This window comes from Talpa occidentalis, unplaced genomic scaffold (assembly GCF_014898055.3).
Source record: "Talpa occidentalis isolate TD23 unplaced genomic scaffold, MPIMG_talOcc4v2.1 talOcc4.6, whole genome shotgun sequence".
NCBI lineage: Eukaryota > Metazoa > Chordata > Mammalia > Eulipotyphla > Talpidae > Talpa > Talpa occidentalis.
This window is the reverse complement of record NW_023604972.1, coordinates 121,752,575-121,773,808: the sequence shown is the minus strand read 5'-3', so window position 1 is coordinate 121,773,808 and position 21,234 is coordinate 121,752,575. Positions and strand designations below refer to the sequence as shown.

Genomic DNA, 21,234 nt, shown 5'->3' with positions numbered 1-21,234 from the left:
TTATCTTGGCTTGTACATGTCATATCGACACACATCATGTACAACTCTCCTAGCACAATGTGATGTTCTAGATATATACTATATACAATCCTTCACCACACCCAGGAAAACAGTATAAAATATTGGCACTTAGATTTTTGCAAATTTGTCTAAGTTGATTGACTATACACACTGCCTCCTGAAATCAGAAAGCTAATTAACTAATCTAATCCCTCTGGAAATCATAAGTCACAATGAAACAATAACAATGGGTTGGATTTTGTTTGGGGGATTGCACAGGGGGGACTGCAGTGCCACTGTAATGACAAGGAAAACGAGAGATGATAGCATCAAAATTTCAGAGGCTGGAAAGTAAAGTTTGGATGGTAACTAACTTAGCCGACCTGCAAAGCTGGACCTTAAACCATCTTTGGGAATGCTCAAAAGCCACATGGTCTACCCCCCATAGATCCAGTAAAAGTCTGGGATTTGGTACCACGAAGTACTTCTGGAAGAAGAGGTGAAGTCTGGCTGGAAACAAGAAGTTTGGTCTTTCTAGCAGCAAAGCAACCATTCCCCTCCTATCCTGACAAAGACCAGAGGGTCATTCCCTGAAAAAGATACAACTTCAGGTATAGTTTAAAACAGAGGTTCTGTGATGAAAAAGGGTAATGTGTGAAGGTTTGCACACTATATTAGTCTCTTCTTGTTGCTATAACAAATTGCCTCAAGATTAGGGACTTAAAACAATACAAATTTATTCTCTGGCATTTCTGGAGGTCAGACATATCAAATGGGTAGGGATATGATATGGCCCTTCTAGAGTCTCAGGAAAAATTACCCACCCCCATTTTCTATTTTCTCCAGAAAAGTCTCATAGAACAATTTTATTCTTAGAATCACATGAACATATGAAATTTTGAAAAAATAAAAACTAAATTTACAAATAATTCTTTTTCTACCATAGTGTTAGAAAGATAATCATTCTCCTTGCCAAGGACAGATTTCTCACTGAGTTACACTGCTTAACAAGTATCCACCATCTTATTTCCTGGGCCTAACTGTTCTTTGCAGAGAAATATGTGGAAATACAGGCATGAGCAAGAGGGATTCCCTGAGTTCAGAATGCACTAGACACCCTCCTCCCTGAGAAACTGAAGACCTGCTCTTTATAATGTCACTTAAACTTCTGAGAGCAATATATGTTCTTGTCCTTCATCTTTATTCAAATCACTCTCTGAATCTCCAGACAAGTACGCAGCTAGAATATTACACATGTATATACATGAGAGCTTTGTTCTTCAGGATTCTTCTTTTTTTTTAAGATTTATTTATTTATGCATACAAGAGCTGGGGTACAGGCCAGAGATGGGGGGGTGAGAGGATTCACCAGAGACAGAGTGGGGAGCAGAACAGGCAGACTGATGGAAGTACACTGCTGAGGGAAGCAGCAGGCGAGTCAGGAGAGGTCTGCTGCACCATGTGGTAGCTCCCCGGCCGGGGATCAAACTCATGCTGCAGCAGCTGCAGATACCTTCACAGATTGCATCATATCCTTGCGCCACCAGGGAGGCCCTGTTCTTTAGGATTCTGAAGTGCTGTGATGGTCTGGGTTGACAGTAAATATAAACTTCTCTTTTCCCCAATCTGATAAGTACCATAATTTTTCCCCTGAGATTTTGGGTGGGAGGCACTTTTGCTTCCGGATGTCTAATGGGCACTCCATCTCTGACAAACCTATTTTATCCAGGAAAGTAACAGGAGGATTTTCTTGACTCATCAAGAGGAGGAGGTTTGATGCAGATCCCAGAGAAGAGGAGGCTGAGAGTGGAGTACTTTGGCCCAGACTCCCCAGGGGGACATCACTTCTGAGATTCTGCTAGACAGTGTCTTCCACCCAGAGTGCTGCAGTCACTTCTTACTGGTTGGTAGTTTAGGGAAGGTGGAAAAGCCATTCCCCACACTGGACAGAACCAGGCTGCTCTAGCCAGGGCCAGAAGGTGATGGAAATAGTCTTGGCAGAATGAGGTTGACAATCCTCCCCCTTCCTGCCCCTGCAGAGGGGGAGCTGCCAAATGGGTCACCTCTAATTGCTACCAGAGCAGGAATTATCCACTTGGACTGCAGTCTTGGCAGCTCCTGCACTTCTCTTGCTTTTCTTCTTAGTCCTGTCCGTGTGTCTTCCACATCCTCTTCTCTAATGTCCTCTCCCTGTGCATGCTCTCACCAGGGCGCCAATATGGCCCTGTGTGCCCCTCAACTCTTCATTCTTTTCTGCTTGTGTCTGACTCTTTGACTGGTCAAGGCGTGGATTTTGGAGCTCTAAATTCAGACAGTTCTAGAGCTGTGTTTTTAAAACCTACTCTGAGCTTTAGCATTTTCCTCTTTCTGTATATATTTTAAATGGGTTGTTATGAAAATTGAAGCAGCATGTACATGTGAGAGCACCTAGTATGACTTCCTCTTCAGGCCTTTTTGTAACAGAGAAGAATCTCTCTCTCTCTCTCTCTCTCTCTCTCTCTCTCTCTCTCTCTCTCTCTCTCCCTCCCCCCCCCCTACCTACCTACCTACTTACCTACCTACCTACCTACCTGCTTACCTACCTACCTATCTTATCTACCTACCCACCCACCTTTCCACCTTTCCACCCATCCATCCATCCATCCATCCATCCATCCATCCATCCATCCATCCATCTTTCCTATCTACCTACCTACTTACCTACCCATACATTCATTCATCCATCCATCCGAATATACAGCAGGACGTTAGACTGCAGGTTGCACAGAAGACACTCACTGAAAGTCAGATTCCACTCCCTCCTCTCCAGCCCTATGTTACAGGCAGTCACAGGGGGAAATGCCTCATTGCTCCTCAAAGGTTTTTCTTTTTCCTTTTACTTATTACCATGCCATTACCCCTAGTTTTCACCTTACTTTTTCTTCTTGAATTCCTATCTTCTTTATTCTTTTTATTTTTTAATATCAGGAAGGTTTTTATTTAGGTTGTGGTCCATAAATAATTTCAGAGATCTTTGCTCCACAAAGGGTGGTCAGACAGACCAGCAGCATTGACTGGGAACTTGTGAGAAAAGCAGACTCTTGAGATCCACCCCAGAACTACTGAGTCAGAATCAGGATTTCACACCTTCTGGTGATTTGTACATATGGTTGAGAAGTGGTCCTCTAATACCTCCAGGTTTCTGTCAATTGAGAGAAAATTTAGGAGATGACAGTGGGGGAGTTAGTGACTAAACCTCCGGGTGTTCTGAATAACCTGACAAATAATGAGAAAACAATTACAACTCAAACCTCAAGTCATGATTGTTATGATTCATTGTAAAGTGAAGTTGAGGGTTACTATGAAGACTTAAACAGTAATTGCTGTAGTGTGGATACTGAAATATTGATATTGCAAAAAAAATCATTCAGATAATCTGCTTGAAGCAATTAATGGCTTATTCTCTGATGCAAAAGTTTGTCCTCTCTTTTAATAATATATTTGAAATCTGACTTTTTCATGAAAAAAATTTTAGAAAATGTCTCTGTTGAGATTATTAAATGTTAATTAAAGTGCTCATTTCTATAAAGCAAACTTTTAACCTGGAGGCATAGACTGCATCCAAAACATTTGTCATAATTCTTGGATTTTTCAACAAGATTTTGAAACATCTGAAGTCTTAACTGTACAAAATGACATCTTCTGTGGAAAAATGCACTAAGCACAGCTGTGTGAGACCTAGAGGGCTGAACCACAATCTTGATTTTAAACAAACAAAACCTAAAAATTTTATTAAAATATTCTAAGACAGTTTTAAGAAAGGGCAAATCATAGCCCCAGAAGAAAAAGGGATCTGGGTCAATTCACAAAGGATCCACAAGCATGCGATAATCTGCTTATTTCTAGCTATATATGGAGGAACTCTAAAGGTGCAAAAGAAATGAAATAAACAACAAAATATCCACCAAAAAAAGTCTTTAGAGAAGGAGGCAGCGGGGGTGGGGGTATGGGGGGGAGGTGTGTGTCCCAATGTGACCAAGGACCCCAGAGGGAAACCAAGGCAGTTTACACAGGAAATTTCCAGGCTGCCTCACAAGCTCTGGTTCAATTTAAGAAACAAATGAACCAACCTGCTGGAACATTTCCAGCCTGGTCTTCCCTGTTGAAGTTAGAACCCATTTTATCTACTATAAATAAAATGGGTATTGTAATAAATACAATATATAAAGTCAAAGGAGAAAACCTCACCATTTTCAATCAATTTTGAATTTTAACTGAATTAAGTTTTTGTTTGAAATGAAGTTACAAAACAGATAACTTTAATAAATCTAGCATCTCTTAGTTTTCTTATGAAAAGCCTACACTAGAAGAAAAGAATCAACATTAGAATGAACCAAGGAAAGATATCCCTCTTTTCATCAATATCACACTGCTAGAGAAATCACCCATTTACAGAATGTGAATCATTTCCAACAGGCAATTGGACAGGATAAGAAGACTCTCTCAATTCATTAGATACAATCATCATCACCCAGAGTTTGTCTAATTCATCCCACTTTCTGAACTAATCTGCTTCCAATCCTGGTGATTTTTAAGGAATCCTTTCCAATTCTAGACACAGACCAATTTTGAAAAACCACGACAGACATAATAAAAACTAACTGGTATGAGACAAAAGTAAGAAAAAAAAAAGGGTGTGTCAAACATAGGACCAAACCCTGAAAATTTTGTGTTGAATCCGTGCTCACTCCAACCTCAACTCCAACCATGCTCCTTAATTTATAATCAAATCATATAACAGGCTACAACCAGTGACATAATTTCTTTTCATTTGAGAATCTGAAGATTTGCAGTGGCAATAATTCAGCTGAAGAAAAATTCTTCTCATTTCTTCAAGTCATTTACTTCTACTTAGAAAGAAGAAAAGTTCACAGAATAAAAAAAACGAATTTTCATGAAATCATATAGATTTAAAACTATATAGATTACATTTATATAGAGATAGGACATCTGAAAAAATCTTTCCATTGATGAAAATAGAGTGATGACAGAAGAAACAGGCTTTATATTTCTGACAGTGTCCTGGAATGGTCCCATGCAGTGTGCTTGGTATTTGGGACTCATCAGTGACTAGGACAATTTCATGAAAACCTTTCTGTTTGTCAACAGACCTTTTTCAACAGATCATTAGATTTTACTGTTGTTTCAGTGTCAAAATCCTACTCTTAGAATTCTTTTTCTTCCTTCTTAAAGACAACAGCTACCATGTGACATGCTTATCATGTTATGACTAGTCTACTCTTGTTTTTTGAAATGTTTAACTTAATATGACCTTAAGAAGTAGTACGAAGAGTTAGATCTTGTTGACCTCATGTTGCTTCTTTTATCTACTGGCATAATATAAAAAATTAAATTTGCATCGTATTTTGTCTTTATAAAATATTTACCTTAATCTTTGGAGACTAAATGAATGACTATAAGGAGCCAGAATGCATGGTTTATAAAACCTAGTTTTGGTGCAAACAGACCTGGATTCAAATTCCATCTTCTTAGATTCCTACCTGCAAGCAAGGTAATATAGACAAAATGCTAAGAGAGCTTGGCACACAAGAAATGCTCAGTGAATTGCAGCTCTTATTATAGGATAGAATCCTCAAGGGTATGTTATTAAGCACTTACAACTCATGAGACAGCTAAGACTCTAGAATTAGAGGAAATGTGCAGGGTTGCAGGGTCGAGCAGCTGGTATGCAGAGCACTGGGGCTAAAACACCTGAGGGCTGACTCCAAATCTCATGCCTTTTCAGGAAGGAAATTCTTCCTGATTTCCATTGTGAGTTAAATGACTATTTTACAGCTTCTTCACTCTTATCTCTTGATATCCTTGGCTATGACAGCTTTCCTGCTTCCATGGTTTGCACAAATCTGGTAGAGATGTGATCCCAGACTGTGTGAGTCTTCCTGTACTTTCGTTTTGCCATCTGTAAACACTGCAAGATGCTTTGCTTATTCTAACCTCCAACCCCAAAGACGTTTGTTTGAGAATGTTGGCAGGCAAATGGCATGGAAATTCACAATTTAAAATCTCCATGTCAATATTTATTTCCAGCCACTGGCAACAATAACTCAGGAGAATGTATTACTTTCAACAGACCATGGCCATTTCTCCACAATTTGAAGGCGTTATTATTAAATAAAACTACTATGTGCTTTTGTGATAAGGTTATTTACAACCTTTGATTACTTGATATGTTTATCAGCAGCTGGACTGATAATACCAGAAAAAGCTGGCACTCTCCTTGTTCTCTAAGTATGGGCTACCTATTAAGCTCAAAATGTGCTGGCTTTCTGCTGGGCCCTATAAGCTCCAACTCTCTGCTGGCTTCTGTAGGGTTTAACACCCTGCTGGGCACTGTAATTGCAGGCTCTCTGCTGTGCCCTCTAATTGCAGTCTCTGCTAGGCCCTATAGGTGCCAGCTCCCTGCTGAGAGCTACAGGTGCTGCTCCCTGCCAAGAGCTATAGGTGCAGGCCCCCTGCTGGGTTTTTTAGATACTAAGTCTACAGGGGCCTATACTAACTGGATCCCCACTGACCCCTACAGGTGCCAGTTCCCTGCTTAGAGCTATAGGTTCTGCCTCCCAGCTTGATGCTGTAGGTGCTGGTTCCCTGCTGCGCTTTATAGGTGCAGGCTCCCTGCTGAGTCCTATAGTTACCGGCTCCCTGCTAGGCCCTAGTTTTGCCAGCTACCTTCTGGGTTTTTTAGGTGCCAGCTCAGCTGAACCCTATATAGAAATTAACTGGTAACCATCATAACACTGCAATTTAAGAGAACTGAACCACAAATTGAATCCAAGGGCCAGTCATCACTCAAGAACTACACAGGTGCTTAGCTGAACATCTATTTTGTGCCCCCATAAGAAGTAATGAACTTGGATTAAAGTATAGGCTCTGAATTTAGGCTTTCTTGGATTAGCAGCTTGGTGTAAAATTCCAGCTCTGAAGTCATGATACTACCTACCTGATGGGGTTTTTGTAAATAAAATAGCTAACACATGCAAAAAAGTGCTTAAAACAGTGTTTGGCATATGATAAACATCTCATAAGTATGATTTGTTTAAAAGTGAAATGTTAGCACTATAGTGTGGCCCATGGTTTATTATTCTCAAAGTATTTGTATAACATAGCTGAGGGGACGATATTGATATAAATGAAATAATTATGGGCAACTCATAGAATCTTAGTTTTGAAAAGGATCTTATAGGTCCCCTAATGGAACTTGCCATCTAAAGTATCTTGAGCACCCTCAATCGATGATCTTGCAAAACACTGCATATTATTATGGGTTAAGATGTTACTCACTAGCCCATGTGCACTCTGGTATGTGTGTTTTCTGTATGTCATAGTCTTCATCCCACAGGGTCAGCCTCTTGTTAGCCTCCTCAAATTGTGGGGATACACAGTGTGTGACACATTTAAATCATTTTTTAGGTGTACCTTGAAGTGAAAAATGTGGAGAAGCACTGTTTCTACAGTTCTTCTTCCGGAAGTACTTTACTTAAGGCTGGTTTGAATACCAATGGTATGATCATGTAGCTGACTTTAGAAAATACCAGCAAAAACAACATGATTTGTATGAGAATATTAGACTAAAATCATATCATCTTAGGCAGAATCTTTTGACCTACTAGAGAATTTGGACTCTAGGGAGGTCTCCAACATTCTAATCAGGATATTCAGATCTCAAAAGCTTCTCATTAAAACTCTTCAGCTTCATATAAGCTCTCCATCTCAATCAATGTCACAAACATAACAAATTTCAGAAATTAATTTTCATTGGTGAAGTTGGTAGCATTTAAGACCCAGGTTTTCCTAACATGTGTTAGGTACATTTCATCATCTTCCATAACCTGAACAGAAGAATCTGGAAAGACCAATAGCCTATACTCTTAAGTAAGGTGCCCAAAGCTTGTAACTGAAAAGTCCAGTGACCACAAATGGCAGGAGAATTCCTGGTTACTGGCCGACTATACAGAACACTGCCTGTGGAATGTTGTTTCATTTGAACAAATCTTTTATACAAGATTTAATCAGATTACCTGAAAAACAGAGACCTTGGGATCATGTGAACTGTTTTATGCTTGTCTGTTAATAAATGTTTAATAAGTTGCTGTCTGTGGGAAAGAATTTTGCCTAAGACTTGATTTCATTTTAATATGGTGATGAAGTCCTGGAGGAGTAACTTTCCTACCTCTGACATTTTGGAAGCTATTACTATGTCCCCAAAAAGAATCTAAAAGTTGTACATGAACAAATAAGCTCAAGGTGGTTTGTAACATTAACCATCTCATGCACAGTCATAAGCTGGAAATATTTACCATGACCAACAAGACTTTACATAATCCTCCTTCCTTTTTTTTCTCCCCCCATCTCTAAATAATTTCTTTTTTTTTTTTTTTAAATATTTATACCATTTATACAAGAACTGGGGTACAGGCCAGAGGCACAGGAGGGTGACAGAATTCGCCAGAGACAGAACGGGGAGCAGAACAGGCAGGCTGACTGAAGACACTGCTGAGGGGAGCAGCAGGCGAGACAGAAGAAGTCTGCTGTACCATGTGGGTCTCTCCCTGCCCTGCCAGGAATCAAACCCACACTGCAGAGACTGCGGACAGCTTCATAGTGCTGCGCTCAACCCGCTGTACCACCGGGGAGGCCCTCTAAATAATTTCTTAACACTCAAGCTAACTCATACATATTAACCTCCATTTGTCCCTCCAACACAGCAGTTCTCAAACTGTGATCTCAAAGCAACAGCAATGGCATCACCTGGGAACAAATTAGAAATGAAAATTCTCAGCTCTCTTCACCAGTCCTTTTGAAAGTCAGGATGAAGCCCAGCAACTGTGTTCTAGTAAACCATCCAGGTGATTCTCCAGGTGAAGCTACAGTTTCGGATCATTGGCCATTTTAGTAATTTGCACTAATTCAAATGAATCAAGAACAACATCAAAACAAATTTATGCCGGGCCTCCCCTGGTGGCGCAGCGGTTGAGCGCTGGGTTGCGAGGCTGCCCACAGCCTCTGCAGTGCCAGTTTGATCCCTGGCCACCGGCGAGGGTCCCACAAAAAACAAAACAAAACAAAACAAAAAAACCCACAAATTTATGCCAAGTATGAGTTCTAAAACTCATGCTTTCCCTGAATTGCTTCTCCTCCAATGTTATTAGACTCACTCCCTTCACTTCTTACAGATTTTTGCTTGAATTTCACCTTCCGCAAGGATACTCTCTATTTTCATACTCTATTTTTCTCCATATTCACTATTTCCTTCACCATCCTTTACACTACATAGTCTGCTTACTTATCCTTTCCCCTTCTCCCTCTAAGAAAATAAATTCCAACTGGACAGGACTTTTTGCCAGCTTTGGTCACTATAGCCTAGGAAGGTAGCTTAAAAACATGACAGGCACTAAATATTTGTTGAATACAATGAGTGAAGTGCTGTGTAAGTTCAAATAAGAGTAAAAGAGGTTGGGTAAGACAAATCTTCATGAAGTAAACCATCCAGATGGTTGTTTTTAAGGTAAATATTCAAACTGGATAAATCACTAATCAGATATGATGTAAAAATAATAACATTGAATTTTGAATAAATATAAAACAAAACATTTATCCTAAAATATGTTTTAAAAAAATACCTGGAAAAAAAGAGAAACTGAGGTCACACCTTCAGCTATAAGATAGTTTCTTTTCATTATTGCTCATTTATCCTGTGCTAATCTCATTGATTTGCTAATTTTTGACTTACTATATTATTAATAGAGAAGTTCTAAGTTTTAGGGATGAAGGAGCAAATAAAATACTACTAATCATCAAACCTCTCTGGGATAATGACAACTGTTTCATTGTGAAGGCTTGATATTTCTGTGTACTCTGCCAACATTACCTGTTATGTTCTTGGGCACCTTTTAAAAATCACTGAAACATTCCAATGTCTTCATCTATTCAGTAGAGTTGCCAGCGGAGGCCTAAAGAAAACTGGAATATGTGGCCTCCCAGGCAACCTCAAGTTTTTAAAAATGAGGTATAATATATATAGAATAAAATGCACAGATGAATTTCAACTAAGGAATACATTCATATAACTCATGTAAGAAATACCACTCCCACTACCCCTGGATTTCCTTAATGTCCTATTTTTCTTCTTTCAACTTGGGGTAACAATTGTTCTGATTTCTATGACTATAGCCCAGTTTTGCCTATTCTGGAAATTCATATCAATGGAATTATATGTTTTATACTTTTTTGTGCATAACTTTTTTTCACTCATATAATGCATTTGAGATTCATCATCTGTGTGATTACATGTATCAGTAACCTGTTCCTTTCTGCTACTGAGCAGTATTCCAGTGTATAGATTTACAATAATGTGTTCATCCATTTACCTGCATATATGCATTTAGGCTGTTCATACATTGGAGCCCATACAAAGAAAATCTGCTAGGAATATTCTTGTGCAATCTTTTTGTGGACATATTTTCATTTCTTGTGGGAAAAATATCTTAGAATAGAATTTCTAAAACTGGTTAACAACTGTCACAATTTTTTGCAAAGTTACACCTCCTTATAGCCATGAATGGGGATTCTGGGTTTTTCTACATTCTCTACAACTCATGGTATCATCAATATTTTTAATTTTAGCCTTTCTAGTATGTGTAAAATGATGTCTCACTTTGGTATTAATTTATATTTCTTGATGAATAATTATGTTGAACATTTTTGATGTCTAATTGGCATTTGTATATCTTCTTTTCAAAGTGTCTACCAGATCATTTGCCCAATTTTTAAATCAAATTGTTTATAATGAGTTCTTAACATATTCTGATTCTAAGTCCTTTTTCAGATCTATATATTACAAATATTACCTCCCACTCTTTCCTTAATGCTATCATTTAAAAAACAGATAATTTTAATGTTGATAGTCTATTCTAAAACTAAAACTGCCCATTCGAACTTTGTGAAGATATTTTCCTATGTTTTCTTCAAGAAGTTTTATAGATTTAGTTTTTGGATATTGTCATACACTATCTCAAATTAACTTTCATGACATATAGATATTGAAGTTCATTTTTAGTAACATGCCATTTGTTCCAGGATAATTACAGAAAAAATCTTCCTCCCACCCTTGAATTATCTTGGAATCTTTGCTAAAAATCAAATGACATAAGAATGGGTCAATTTCTGGGCTATCATAGAAAGTTTGTTCAATAAATGGTGCTGGGAAAACTGGGTTGCTACATGCAAAAGAATGAAGCTTGACTACTACCTCACACCATGCACAAAAGCCAACTCAAAGTGGATTAAAGAACTAGACACAAGACCTGAAACCATAAAATATATAGAAGGAAATACAGATGAAACACTACATGACATGCACCTCAAGACATCTTTACAGACGCATCACCCAAAGCACCCAAAGCACCCATAGTGAAGGCAAAGATAAACAGCTGGGACTACATCAAATTAAAGAGTTTCTGCACAGCGAAAGAGACAATAACCAAAACAAAGAGAAACCCAACCGACTGGGAGAAAATTTTTGCACCCAACACTAATGATAAAGGACTGATCACAAAAATCTACAAAGAGCTGATGAGACTCAACAAAAACAAAGAAAATAATCCAGTCAAAAAATGGGCAGATGAGCTAAAAAGAAACTTCTCTGAAGAGGAAATGCAAATGGCCACCAGGCATATGAAAAAATGTTCAATGTCACTTGCAATCAGGGAAATGCAAATCAAAACTACCATGAGATACCATCTTACACCAGTGAAAATGGCACATATTAAAAAAACTAGCAACAACAAATGTTGGTGAGGATGTGGAGAGAAAGGAACTCTCCAGCACTGTGGGTGGGAGTGCAAACTGGTCCAACCACTATGGAGAGCTGTGTGGAGATTTCTTGACCTGCTAAAGATAGAGCTTCCATATGATCCAGCAATTCCACTCCTAGGTATTTACCCAAAGGACACAGAAACATCAATTCCAAAGAGCACCTGCACCCCTATGTTTATAGCAGCACTATTTACAATAGCTAAGCTTCAGAAACAACCCAAATGCCCAAAAATAGATGACTGGATCAAGAAGATGTGGTACATAATACACCATGTAATATTACTCAGCATTCAAAAAAGATAAACACATGCCATTTGCAGCAACATGGATGGCGCTGGAAGGGACCATGCTCAGCAAAATAAGCCAGAAAGAAAAAGAAAAATACTGGATGGTCTCAGTCATAACAGGAATCTAGAAAACCTAAATAAGGGACCAGGAAAAAGAATAACTATAAGAAAGAAAAAAATCAAAATCAACAAACGACTATGAACCAGAGACACACCTTGGGGGGGGGCAGGGCAAGGAGGGGTAGGGGTTAAAATCAGGGGGTTGCAATTATATGAGGAATACAAAAAAAATTTCTGGGCTGTCACTCCTGTTTTGAAGATAGATTTTCTATTCTTACATCAATTTTATATCATCTTCATTATTATAGTTTAAAATCCAAAAGTACAAGTTGTCAACTTTATTTTTCTTTTTTCAAGATTGATTTAGCTTCTCTAGGTCATTCGAATTTCCTTACAAATTTTAATCAGCTTGTCACATAAACAAAAGTCTTCTGTAATTTTGATTAGAATGGCTTTGACCTCCAGATCAATGTGGAGTGACATCTTAACAATGTAGAGTTTTCTAATTCATGTATTTGGTTCAGCCTTTAGTTTCATCTACAATGCTTGTTGGTTTTTAATGTACATCTTTTGTCCATATCTTGATACATTCATTTTCCTCTTTCTCTATTAAAAATAGTTTAAAATTTCAAATTCCAGTTATTCATTGGGAAAAATCATCTTTGCATTCCCAGTGTCTAATACAGCATGTGGTACCTGCAAGTATACAATAAACGTGTGTGAATAAAATGAATGGCTACGGGCATTAATTTGTGCCCCCTGACTTGCAAGTTTCTTGACAGCAGGAAACCATACTGAAGAGAACACACAGAAAATCATGCTCAAGTGTGATATAATAGTGAATACATTTGCTTTTGTCAACCGACCATTCTACACTCAGAGCTTCAAAAACTGCTTTGAATTTCCTGATTGAGCGTTGTCTTTGTTATGCTAATGGGGTGATTCAGGGTGGGCTTTTAACTTTGAGGGAGGGCCTGGCCACCCAGAAAGATGAAGCACATTTAAAGGGTTAGAACTTCAAGCTATTTCCAAATTCTAATCTGCAGGGAGGGAAGGAAGGACTGGAAACTGAGTTGAATTATGACCAACAATTCAATTATGCCTACATCATGATTACAGATGTCCATGGAGCTTCCTGGCTATTGAACTTACTGATATACTGGGTAAGAGAATCCCCTGACTCCAAGGGGACATAAGCTTCTGTGCTCAGAGACCTCCCAGACCCTGCCCTGTGTATCTCTTCTGCTAATTATTTATTTGTTGCCTTTATAATAAAACAGTAATTATTAGTATAAAAGTATAGAACTTTCTTGAGTTGTGCAAGCTGTTCTAGTAAATTATCAAACCTGAAGGATTTGTGGGAACACTTGAATTTGTAATTACCCAGGAAGAAGAGCAGATGGCTTGAGGACAACTGAAATGTGTAGTTGGTATTTGAAATGGACAGTTTTGTGAGACTGAGCCTTAACTTTAGGAGTCTTTGCTAACTCTGGCTAACGCTTCAGAATCAAATTAATATTAGGATACCCAGTTGGTATCGAGAGTTGGTATCAGAACACGCAAATAAATGCAGGGTGAATCCTAAATGCACCTTGAATGTCTACAGAGAAGTTTCTCTGATATGCATCAATGAAAAAAATTAACATTATAACACTAGGAATTATGGATTTTATGGGACAGCTATATATAGGAGAAAGAGCATTGAAAGTGGCCCTTATTAACTATATAACATTAGACAAATCACTTGATGTTAAGAATTCTAGTTTCAACATCTTTAAAAATGGAGATAATGATGTCATTGATTAACTGTACGTGTAAGCATAACTGTGCCTTAGTGTTAGATATTTGATCAAACATTATTCCGGATGTTTACGGATAAGATTTACCTTTAAATTAAAAGATTTAGAGTAAAACAGATTGCCCTCCATGATGTTAATGGGACTCATCTAATCAGTTGAAGGTATGAATAGAACAAAAGATTAACTTCTGAGCGAGCGTGAATTCTACCAGCAAACAGCCTTTTGACTTTAACTGTGCCATCAGACAAATCTTTGCCCAGAGCCCCAGGCTACTGGGCCACATAGAAGATTTCGTACTGGCCAGTCTCCAAAATCATGTCATTTCTGTAAAATAAATTTCTCTCTCTCATAAACGCACATGCATGAACATACACACACACAAACACACACAGGAATTCTCTTGGTTCTGGATCCAGAATATATAATCTCACCTGGTTATTAAGAGAATTAAATGTGATAATGTATGTGAAACTACATACATTGGTAAATTTTAAACCATTATAAAACACAAAGATTGTTAAATCTGATTAGTACATGTAATATGATCTGAACTTTGTTGAGGTTTTATAAACATAAATTAGTGTTGACAAATGTGATCACAGAAGCAATATTATAAGTAAATGGATTTGAATTATCACAGGAAAAGCTACAAGACGGCAACAAATAGGAAGGGAGCCTCCTAGACTTCTGTTCTGGACCGGCAAAAACATCTGTGCCTCAGAGTGTAAACTCCAGAGTGTAAATTCCACAGCTAGGCTGACTGAGTTCAAATAACACAGCTAACATCTGGCACAGTGCTTAGCACAGTCATTGTCCAGATAATTGCTGAATAATAAGTGACATTTACCTATGTGGTTGGCCCCAAAGTGCATTTTTAAAAAAAAATTTTAAAAAGATTTATTTATTTATCCATACAAGAACTGGGGTACAGGACAGAGGTACAGGGGTGAGAGGAGTCACCAGAGACAGAGTGGGGAACAGAACAGGCAGATTAACTGAAATACACTGCTGAGGGGAGAGCAGGAGAGTCAGGAGAGGTGTGCTGCAACATGTGGGTAGCTCCCAGGCGGGGATCAAACTCGTGCTGCAATGGCTGCAGATACCTTTATAGGTTGTGTCTAAACCCCTTGCGCCACCAGGGAGGCCCCCAAAGTGCATTTTTGTGGCTGACTAGGTGGAAAGAATTAAATATCTCGGAGTTAAGCATAAGGCACTTCAGCATGTAACGTGGAAGGTTAGAGAGTACTTATGTGTTAAATCTGGTCATGTCCTCCGAAAAGTTAAATGTCAGTCAGTCATGGTGTGTATGTTAACTAGAAGCTGGAACCTTAGTCTGTCTGGGGGTAGTCCAAAGCCACTAATGCAGAGTTCCTCATGAATAAATTCACAGGTGAACTTCACTCTCTAAAACAAATGGTTTTGCTTCCTTCGACTTTTGCTGAACTTTGCCTCATAGCAAGGTGCATAGCCTGGAGGAAAAATCAGCTTTTAAACATTAGGACAGTAACTGCAAGCTGTTTGCCAGCATAGCCAACTGTCCACAAAAGCCTGCTTATGAAGTCACTATGAAGTCAGGACTCTAGGTGATATTTCTTGTAGCAGCCAATGGCCGTCTGGCTTATATTAGTATGCTTCACAACTTTATGGATTGTGGTTTACGTGGGCAGATATTTTGAGACTCGGCTAGGGAAGAATATGGTTGCTTTCAAAACATTCTAGGCAAAAGCTTCTATCTGAGAAAGGAGACCAGACTTCAAGTCTTATTGGTATTTTGGGAAATATGTTACAATATTTCCAGAGCTGAGATAGGTTACTTTAAAGTAAAACAACAGTAAGATACTATTTTCCACATATAAAATTGGGAAATAATTGGTTTTTTCCAAACATTACTAAGACTATTTCCCTATTGGAAAATCATTTGGCCAACGAAAAAAAATTTCAAAAACATGCGTGTCTTTTGACTCCCTGTTGTACTTCTAAGTATGTATACCAAAAAAAAATCTTATCTTATTACTATAAACACAGTGTTGTTTATAGTAGTGAAAGATCAGACATAAATGAAACATCTAACATCTTCCTAAAGGAATTTTGTTACATTCATATGAAGGAATAGTATGCCTCTGTTAAAAACAGGTTTACAGAAGAATATATAATGACATGAAAATTTGTTCATATTCTTGTTAAATCAAAAACCAATTTTACAAACCATTATGTACAACATAAGACTTTTTTACTTAAAATCAAGCAAAAGAATAATCTGTACATGCGCACAGAAGAGGCTGGAAGACTATACACTAAATGTCAGTAGCAACTATCTTTGGTTAGTAGGGTTACAGGTGATTTTTACTTTCTCCTTTATGCTCCCCCCAATATATCTATAATAAATATGACATCAACAATTGGGGGTGGGAGGAGGTAGCTTTAAACATTTCAAACAAAATGAGCAGCAAACAAAAAAAACCTATATAAATTAGGATTGCCTTCCAATAGGGGAACATGTGCATGGGTGCACACACACACACGCACACAAACACTCAGACAGCCTATTGGTTTTATCCTATTTTACAGTGCTTATGATTAAACCCTGGCAAATTCTTGGACTTTACATTCTTTGATTGTTAGTTCAAAATAATTTAAACCCTGATGGCACAGAATGATCTCAAAAGTTTACACTCTTTTCAGTTAACATGAAGCATTTCCTACCCATACTTTGCTAAATCTGGTACAGCATGAAGTCACCTTGTATAGCTCTGGGAACTTATGCAAGGGGTGTAATGACAGTCACATGTTAGCACACAGATGCCACTTTGATAATGGGAGGTTTCAGCCCTTTAGCCAACATTCCCCACGCCACTGAAACCTAAAACTGTCTCTACAGAAAAATAGAGTTTTCCGCCAAAATCTATCCATAGGCAGATCTGTCACAAGTTATTGAGGAAAAGCTAGATACATCTGGGTAAATCTTTGCTCTGGGGAGTGACAATGTCATCTATGATAGCACAAAGCCTTTCCTTACTAGTGTCCTTTGCTGTCCCTGACAGAATGGATTGGAGGGATGGTTTTGTTTATTCATGTCAACCATCTGCTACTGGTTAATGCAGCTGGCTGATTAGTGCCTATGAAATTTTAAAAGGCTGATGGTAAAAATGACTGCAAGGTAGATAGTTCAGTCAAAATGAGTGTCCATCTTGTGAAATGTGACACTCTTCCCTGACTGTGTCCAACTGTTCCTGGACCATAGAAGGAAAATAGCCAAAAATATATTTATTTTTCCTATACTGAATGAGCCAGGGATCCAGACAAAATTAGACTTAAACTTTAAGCGCAAAAATTTCCATAAATTAGTGGTAGGACAGGGTGGATAGTTCTAGGCTAACTAGAAGCTACTCTCCAGCTGAATTCACCCTGTAGTTGATCCAACCTTACCCAGATGGGTGTTTTGAATTACACAAAATCTCGCACAGTCTAGAAAGATGACACTGGCTAGAAGTTCAAGCACAGAAGCTTCAGAATGACACCTCCAAGGAATATGCATTTGTAATAATCTTCCAAAGTCCTTTAAAAACTAATAGTGAATCCAAGTTAACCCATTCTTAAGCACAGCTATTATGTCTATTCTCAGAAATTAAAAACAGAAGATTGCAAAGAATTTGACAGACAGAACTTCCCCAGCTCACCATTCTTCTGGGAATATAAGTGGGCAGGAAGTCACAGAACATACCACCTATTACTGACTGACTTACCTTGTTGTGGCTGATCCCCGGGGAGCTTCAGCTTACAGGTGTGCAAACTAAACAGGTGGCTGCTGCTGTTTCTTTGTATAGTAGACATGGTACTAGCAGTCTAGCTGTGGCTCCAGTGTCGCCAGGGCATTTCCTTCCCGTGGCCAGTCACTTAAAATGGTCTTCACAAGACACCCAGAACCACAGAGGAACATGCAGACCCCATCCTTGGATGGAAAACATTTACTTCTCTAATAAACTTCCAAGTTTTTCCTAGCCATGGTTCTTGAAATAAATATTTACCAATGTAACTTCTCCTACAGAGAAAGATGCCAATTCATTTGGATAAAAACAAACTTAGTTCTTCTTTCATTTCAAAATGCATCGAATCTTTCCCTCTTCTAGAATAACATCCCACAAAGTAACTATTTCTAACAGATTACAGTTTTGGCAATTCTTTATCCTGCTGACATGAAATTCAACACCTCAAGTAGAGAGGACTGCTAGAGTAATGCCTACACAAAGAAAAAGTGCTACTGACTTAAATTAAGTGATTTCCAAGTCTGGTCTGAGTCCTTCCGTGACAGCTGAAAGTGAACAGTTCTTAAAGGAGCCTGGAAGGAGGAGGCGCCAAGTGGGTTAAGCTCATTAGCATAAAGAGGCCGGCAAGAAATTGCATTGCAGTTCCTTTGACCAAAGCAGAGATTCTAAAAGATACCCTAATGTCACGGTCACTTCTGCTACTTGTAATTAAAACAAAAACTCAAAGCGTGGATTTATCTGACACGGGTATTCATTTGTACGTGCAGAAATCTAAAGGGTATAACTGGAGCTGGTAATGAGCTCATGGAAATGTACTGCTGGAACTTTCAATTTCTGTAAACACCTCTGAGTCTTCAGAAGGGAGCAGTTACAGAGCAGCCTGCCTGCCAAGGCAACTATTTGGAGTTCTGGAAGAAAAATAAACACACAAAACAATCTCTTTCCAGAGATCTACCTCTGTTTCCCTTAGATTCCCTATTGCTACTGTTAGGTCAAAAGACATGCCTGTTTGCCATGTTTTCTTGTGCTGAAGTACCATATTTCATTAAAATATTGAAAATAGATCACATTTCATTGACATGCTCTTTGAATAATAGTGTATATCATTATTATTTAAAAACATTAATCACAAACACCTTTCAATTAACTTGGGAGCCTGCTACAACTGAAGTCTTAATGAATGCTGGTAGAGTCTGCCCCTCAAATTTTACAACTTTGTAGAATCAGAGAGATGGAGGGCATGGACAATGAAGAAAGGCGGAGCTTTATAGCCTCAAAGTTCGAGCCCACACCTCTCTGTGCATATTTGGAAATGGGTGATAAAGGACACCCTAACTAGAAGGTGACCTCTTGGATCTGGTCTGTCATTTTACTTTGAGGCAATTAACAATTCTCCAAGCAAACTCATATAAGGCCTGGGGAAGGAAGTCATATATGGCTTATTAAAATAATTAAACATGATTCCTTAATGTAATTAAAAATCCAGGTAAGTCTTCATATTCAACAAATTGGTGAAATAATTCAGTATTTATCTCTCCTGATTTATTTCACTTAGGATAATTTCCTTCATTTCCATCTGTATTGTCACAAATGACAAGATTATCTTTCTTTTTCATAGCTGAATAGGACTCCACTCTGTGTATATATCACATTTTTTTTTTTAAAGATTTATTTTTTTTATTTATACAAGAACCAGGGTACAGGCCAGATGCGCAGTAAGGTGAGAGGATTCACCAGAGCTGGGAACAGAACAGGCAGACTGATGAAATACACTGCTGAGGGGAGCAGCGGGCGAGACAGGAGAGGTCTGCAGCTCTATGTGGGACCCTAGCCAGCTGGCCGGGATCAAACTGGCACTGCAGAGGCTGCGGACAGCTTCACAGAGCTGCGCTCAACCGCCTGCGCCACCAGAGGAGGCCCAATATATATCACATCTTTTTCATCCACTCATTTGTCATTGGGCACTTAGATTTTTTTCCCCATAACTTGGTTTTTGTAAATAGTGCTGCAATGAGCATATATCCCTCCAAATTGGTTTTTGTTTTTAATTCTTTGGGTAGATACTTAGGAGTGTAATTGCTGGATCATATGGTAGATCTATTTTTAATATTTTGAGAAACCTCCATATTTGGAGGTTTTCTATAGGGACTCAACTAGCCTATATTCCCACCAACAGTGTAGAGTATTCCTTTTCCCTACACCCTTGACAATACTTGTTGTTTCTGGTCTTTTTGATATGAGTCATTCTCACAGGTATGAACCTTGCACTCTCAAGGGTGTGCTGTGTGACCCTGTGTCAGATACTTAATATCTCTGGGTTTTTCCTTCATTTGACAAATGAAATAAATATTTAGTAAACAATGTAAAGAGCATTGAGAAAGTACTGCTTTAGCCTTAGCTACAGGCTGAAGAGAAAGAAATAGAACTAAAACTACAAGTTTTGGGGGTATATTTGATAATTTTGGCCTATGATCCTCAAACCTGGCTGACTACAGTAATTACCCTTAGAATGTCATAAAGAGAATGATTTCCTGCACCTCAACTGCAGTCTGAAGTATGGGGTGTAATCTAGAACCTATATAATATATATTTTTCTTTCTTAACTTCACCCCATTTCATCGAGATAAAACTGACAGTAACATTGCAGAAATTTAATGTGCACAATGTATTGATTTAATACATTTATATGTTGCATAATGATTGCCACCACTGCATTAGCTATCAACTCATCCCATCACATGGGTACTATTTCTTTTTTTGTGGTGTAAACTCAGATTTCCTCTCTTAGCTACCTTCAAATATATAATATATTATTACCTTAAATTCCCATCCTACATATTAAATCCCCCAAATTATTACTCTTATAAATTGGAAGTTAGTACCATTTTACTAGTAATTCCTCATTTCTCCTTGGCAGTCACCATCCTGCTCTGTTTCTCTGAGTTTGACTTTTTTGGATAGAATCTACATACTGTTAGAGTTTTCTTGGCAAGGTAAACAGGCATCATCTGCTTAAACAGAGCTGGTTTGCTCCACTATTTCCTTCATTATATCTTTCCTGAGGACTGATGAAACCAACAAAGACTCTTTAAACATAGTGGTTTCTAGTGCCACAGTAAAAGGGGGTAGGCAGGATATTGCTGTCTGGTTTCTCTTATGTAACATGATTGGGCATCATTGAGTTAGCCCTGGTTGATTACCTGAGTTGGGAAAAAAACTGGCTCTTACACTGCATGTTGAATTACACATCTCCTGTCAGAGAAGTCTCTCTTTGACGCACAAGTTTCCACCAGAAATAAGCCAATGTATTGAAAGCAGTAAATTATGGGAATGTATCACATAAAATCAGATGTATCAGTCATAGTATTAGCCATAGAAGCAAGGCCATCAACCTTTTCAGAAATACCACCAAGTTTGTAGTTCACAGTGGGCATAGTCTACTTTGCTACTTTG

The 21,234-nt window shown here is 38.3% G+C and overlaps 1 protein-coding gene across 3 annotated transcripts in view; it reads right to left on the bottom strand.

Moving 5' to 3' along the window:
• RANBP3L (RAN binding protein 3 like) overlaps positions 1 to 18,339 on the bottom strand; it is a 45,132-nt gene extending 26,793 nt beyond the window's left edge. For all 3 annotated transcript variants that reach the window (XM_037529587.2, XM_037529589.2, XM_054688250.1), the window contains exon 1: positions 17,761 to 18,339. In XM_037529587.2, the coding sequence (XP_037385484.1) occupies positions 17,761 to 17,848 (88 nt within the window). In that variant the 5' untranslated portion in view covers positions 17,849 to 18,339. The remainder of the gene's footprint in view (positions 1 to 17,760) is intronic.
• Positions 18,340 to 21,234: the final 2,895 nt, after the last annotated feature.